Genomic DNA, 5,510 nt, shown 5'->3' with positions numbered 1-5,510 from the left:
TCGGAAGTTCGTCGGTATATTCCGACGAATTTCCGACGACTACAACGGTTACATGTTTTATCAGAATGTCGTCGAAAAGTCGTCGGAAAATTCTGACGAGCCATGTTTCGTCGGAATTCCGTCGGAAATGGCCGACGGAATTCCGACGACTTCAAATTTTTGGTTTTCGTCGGAAATTGGTCGGAAATCCGTCACAAACGTCCGACGACATTGAAGTCCGTCGGAACCTCCGTCAAAATTGGGCATGTTTTCTTGTAGTGCAAGGCTCATTCAAATCGTGTCAAGTTATCAATTAACGGCTAGCTAAATTGATTAACTCTAATACATGCACTAAGTGATCAGTTCAATGCAAGCAATAAGAACATATATGAATGTAGACAATCTTAAGATGACTTATTTATGGTTCAGCTAACGAATCCAAACCCTAGAACCATAAACTAACTCGGTGACTACTCAGACATAACACAAGAACAGAGAAGCATGATTTCTAAATAATACTGCATATAATAGATAGAGAAATCAGAGGGTTTAGGATAATCTTCTCTATGAGATAGATGAGGTCTTCTCCCTTACAAGTAGCAATCGCTAAAATCAAAGCTCTCTCAGGTCTTTTCTTGCGTAAAAACTAAGGTAGGTCTAAAGTAATAAATATGAGACTATATATATAGGAGCCACAGTCGGCTATAGGAAATCTAGGGCAAATCCCGAAATATTTGGAAACTTCCTTTTTTTTCTCTGTCGCTGGAGCAGACACTCAGGCTGCTCCAGTTGACTGTTCTGCGCGAAAAACTCCAAATCATACTTTTCTCTCTTCTTTTCCTCTAGTTGGTTCATTTCCCATCCAATGCAACTCTAGTGCCAAAAACACAATATATCAAGCTAATATCCAAATTGTATGGAAAAGTTAAACATAGTTGTTATTTAAAACGGATGGTCTAATTACATTGCACCTTCTAGGTCTCTATTTTGTCAAACCCTAAATCTCATAGTTACCGAGAAAAAAACTAGCCAGCGTCATTATGTATTTTTGTCATTAGTTGCTGAGTTATCAGAGTTAGTAGATTGTTTATCTATAAAGTCGCACTGATCATGTTTAACAACTTGGATCTAGCTAGTGTGAACGACAATGCCAAATGAATTTAAATAATTGACAAATGAAAGACAGAAATATAATATCAATCTTTTTTTATTGTAGTTTTGATATATTAAAAATCCAATGACAACGAATTACCATTCAATTTGTTGAAACATAATTAGAAATTTGTGATTTTAATTAGCCCATTCTTATTTTTTTCGTTGTTGTTTGGTTCAGTTTTTAGATGAAAATGAACTTCAGTTCGGTTTAAAACGGTGTTAAACCGGATTGGATGACATAGTCGTTTATTGTTTACTGAATAGTCGTTTATTATAACACTGAATTAAAACAAAAAGTTTCAGTAAATTTGATAGATAAATTTCTTACAAATAGAATACAGATGTTTCGGTAACCAATCTCCTCAGTTGGAATACAAAATTCCAAAATTCGTCTTTCTCTTTTGGTTTTTCGTTTTTTTTTTCTTTCGTATTTTCAATAATGTAGCTCACGTAATTGCTAAAAAAGAACCTTCAATGGAATTTTTCTATAATAATTGCATTTATCCACAAAGGTGGCTTCCTTTGTTTGTATTCGGATACTAAATTTCCAAGTTAATAAATTCAAATTTCGTCGAAAAAGGATACATACGTAAAAGATCAGGTCCGTTACATAAATTGCAATAATCAATCATCTTCTAGCTATAACTAACTTGTTTGAAATAAATAATGAGTATAAAATATAGAAATATAACTATTCAAGATCTAATTAAATTCCTTGAAAAGAGTCAGTATAATGATCTCTGTTTCCATCCGGTACTAGTGGATTCCATAGATCCCACAAAGCACTGTTTGGAATCGTCCCTGCAGGGATCATGTTCATCGCTAATGCCGCCTGCGTTTGAGGCGTTAGCGCCACTGTAGTTGCCCCCGCCACCAATTGCAACGCGTTTGCATTTACCTCTTGTTGATTATGAAACTGTTGAGCGATTTGATAGTATTGGTGATTGATGTTACTACCTCCATCAGATATTTGGTAGTTAACGAGTCTTTGAAGATCATCAACAATTGCGTTTTCATCATCTTCTTTATTAGTTGTGGAGATCATTGGTGTGTTGCTTACACCATAAGGCATTGGACGATAAATGTTTTGATTGGCTAAAGCTATAGTGACGTCAGAATTACTGTTTGTGGTGGTTATGCTGCTACCGTCGCCAAAATATTCGGTTGAGAGCTTCTCAAGATTGTTGTTGTTGTTAAGGTTGTTGTCTGAATGATTGGATGATGATGAGTGGTGTTGTTGTTTTTGTCTTAAGGCCAAGCGGGAAGATGATGAGGTATGATTATGATGTCTTGTGGATAGAGAGCGTGGTAAGGATAGATGATCTTCTACTCCTGGCCTTTTGTACACTCGGCACAATGATATTTCAGCCTATAGTATATACATGAACACATTGATCAGAGACTTGACATATATATTAGTAACAACGTGTATACAAGACGGTGAGAAAAAAACTTGTTTCAACTATATGGCTATTTCATTGGTATACTGTATATCATTTGACGTACATACTATATTAAATTGATCACATTTTCCAATTTTAGGATTTAAGATTGGTTGATTTATACATTTTTATATTTTTAGCTGTGTGATTTATTAGCACAATATAATTTGATGTGTGAAACATATATACATACTTAGATTTGTAAACTTATGTCAAGCTTGGTGTTTTAGCTATCTATAATAAGAACTAATTAATTCATACACAGTTTTAGTGGATTCAAATAGCTAGTGACAACTTACAGTAGTCAACATAACGGAAAAAATAAATATTTATCAGTTCGCCATAAATATTTCAATTTTTTTTTTTTTTTGAGCAAGTTATATAGAATATAAATCATGAATGTGAGAAATAGCAGGAACAATGTGAGGAATTGTAAGAACACTAACTTAGCCCCTGCAAAATTTAAGGTATATATGCATATAGATGTGTGAATGTCGAATGTGATACTTGTATGCCTATGTATAATATATATGTATGTAGCTATATTATTAATGCCTTCTACTATGCATATGGGCCATGTCTATAGTAATTTAAAGAGTTCATGCGTACGGCATGAAGATACTCAGAATTTAATTAGTTCCTTCACAAGTATTTTGGATCTTATCAATCAATATCAACCCTAAAGATAAATAAACTTAATCAAATTAAGAAATAAACTCAAATTTCATTTCAATTTGTAAGGCATCAAACCTACCTAGGGTTCTCTCTCTATGTATATATATATAAAGAGTTGATGAGAGTATATATATATAAAGAGTTGATGAGAGTTTAGACCTTTTGGTATTTCTCGGTTTCATGGTGAGGGAGACGATACTCATTCATTATCCAACTGGTACGAGTGCCTTTAGGGGCTTTACCGGAGTAGAAGACTAGGGTTTTCTTTAACCCGATAGGCCGAGCGCTCTCTGATCTGATCATCCGATCAGCTCCAGTGGCTTTCCAATACCCAGAAGTCGTTACTCGGTTTGGTCTATCTCCATTTCTATACTTTCGATCTCTTGGCACATAGAAGTACCACTCTTTCTCTCCTATAGCCGCCATCGCTGCACATAGTACACATCTATAATCAACATTCAACAATATATAATCTTTAAATGATACCATATCTACGACTTATTTTATTCACACACACACACACGTATATGAATATCTTATGTAGTTGTTTAGGCTAAACATTTTTATCATCAATCCAAAGATACAAAGTCTTTAAAGAATCACAGAATCAAATTATTACATAAGCATATATTATGTAGTTATGTTTAAAATAAAAAGAGGTTTGAAAGTTGATAGATATTGAAAAAGATCTGAGATTGGCATTGATATAACCTGCAAGAGAAGTTAACAGTATATAAATCTTAGTATTTGTATATATGTAGATCTTGTGTTTATATAATTAGATTTCCAAATAGTGTATATCTACACGTGGAATATATATTTACCCGGAAGTTCCCAAGGATCATAGCGATAAAGATCGAGGAATGTGATGAGTTCTACATTGAAGCGTTTGCCTTCGACTTTACGGCGAAGATAAAATTCTATGAGTTCTTCTTCTGTGGGATGGAATCGGAATCCAGGCATGACCATGTCATGATCATGATCATCAGCTTCATCATCATTTTGGGCATGATTCTCGTGTCTATGAGCATCTTCTTGTACACCTTTATCACTGTTGTTGTTGACTTGGTTACTCATGGTCATGGTGCTTGTTGTGGAGGATACCATTGCCATATGTAAAAAGGAAACTATATATGTATATCTGTATGCATTTGGATTAAGATGAAGATGAAAAAAAGATTAAGGGTGTGTTGGTTTTTATATCAAACAAGGGAAGAGAAAGATGAATTGAGTGGTGTTGAGTAGAGATAAGAGGAGAGCAAGGAAGATTATATAGGAATGAAACGTTGTCGTTTATATGAGTTGTGACCAAACGAGAGAGAGGGAGACTTGTCATCAAATTGAGGACAGGGTGTCCATGGTTTTGTTTTCTTAGCCATTCCTTTTGGACCTTTCTCCTCTCCAAATTTGCTCTTTCTTTACATAAAAACAAATATCTCTCAAATTTTTTTCCTGTTAAAAAATTAATGGTTTAACAAGTCTTCGTATGATGATGTGTTAAAGTACTTAATCGTCCACGCACGCGCACGTAAAACAAAATCACAAAACTAATTTGATTACAAAAAATATGTTATACGCTAATTGCTGTTTTAAATTGTTATTTACCCATAGTTTGAACGTGAACGTATATTGTTATTTATCCGTAGATAAGCTCCATTGCATGTGAACGTATACTGCTATAAATGAAACAAAAAAAACCAAAAATGTAACAAATCCTCCTGATAGACTCATAGTGTCCATTGGTAAAGGATGCATAACAGATCATTGTTATAGCTTATTTAGACTAATAAAATGTAGGATGATAAACTAGAAAATACCATGTTTTGGATTATTCTTGTTATTTTACTCATTAAATGGGACAAATAATTCGCCGTCAAAAAAAAAAAAAGGGACAAATAATTCTGATTGGTGGCCTATATTACTTATTACTAATAAAATAATAATATTAAGAATGCTCACTATGTCACCCGTCTTAAATATATTTACGCGTTTTTCATTTGCTTCACGAACGTTCTTTTATTATTGTTTTCCGTTCATTTTCAATTATATTTTTGGCCCACCATATATATCTTCGTTATAAATTCTTTTTTATTTCTTACAATTATGATTGCAAAACAGAACTCTCCAAGTTTTTTTTGGCCAACAATCTCCATGTTTCTAAAGTTAGTAAGAAGTTGAACTTACACTTTGTATTATTGTATATTAGAAACCTATATATATCAATTCTTCAAAACTTGTATATATGTTAGCACTTTGCAT

At 33.5% G+C, this 5,510-nt stretch overlaps 1 protein-coding gene across 2 annotated transcripts; it reads right to left on the bottom strand.

Annotated features, from left to right (window-relative positions):
- Window positions 1-1,684: 1,684 nt before the first annotated feature.
- LOC106313744 (NAC domain-containing protein 72-like) lies at window positions 1,685-4,525 on the bottom strand. Of its 2 annotated transcripts, none has more exons than XM_013751643.1 (3): window positions 4,076-4,525; window positions 3,411-3,679; window positions 1,685-2,503 (listed from the first exon to the last, which is right to left on the bottom strand). In XM_013751643.1, the coding sequence occupies exons 1-3, from the start codon at window positions 4,362-4,364 to the stop codon at window positions 1,841-1,843; spliced, it is 1,221 nt and encodes a 406-aa protein (XP_013607097.1). In that variant the 5' UTR covers window positions 4,365-4,525; the 3' UTR covers window positions 1,685-1,840. The 2 variants fall into 2 exon arrangements, with proteins under 2 accessions (XP_013607097.1, XP_013607098.1); XM_013751644.1 differs by having other exon boundaries at window positions 3,411-3,962; window positions 4,076-4,312.
- Window positions 4,526-5,510: the final 985 nt, after the last annotated feature.

The sequence above is a fragment of the Brassica oleracea genome, chromosome C9 (genome assembly GCF_000695525.1).
Source record: "Brassica oleracea var. oleracea cultivar TO1000 chromosome C9, BOL, whole genome shotgun sequence".
Lineage (NCBI taxonomy): Eukaryota > Viridiplantae > Streptophyta > Magnoliopsida > Brassicales > Brassicaceae > Brassica > Brassica oleracea.
The sequence above is the reverse complement of the archived record's forward strand: the minus strand, read 5'-3'. Positions and strand labels throughout refer to the sequence as shown.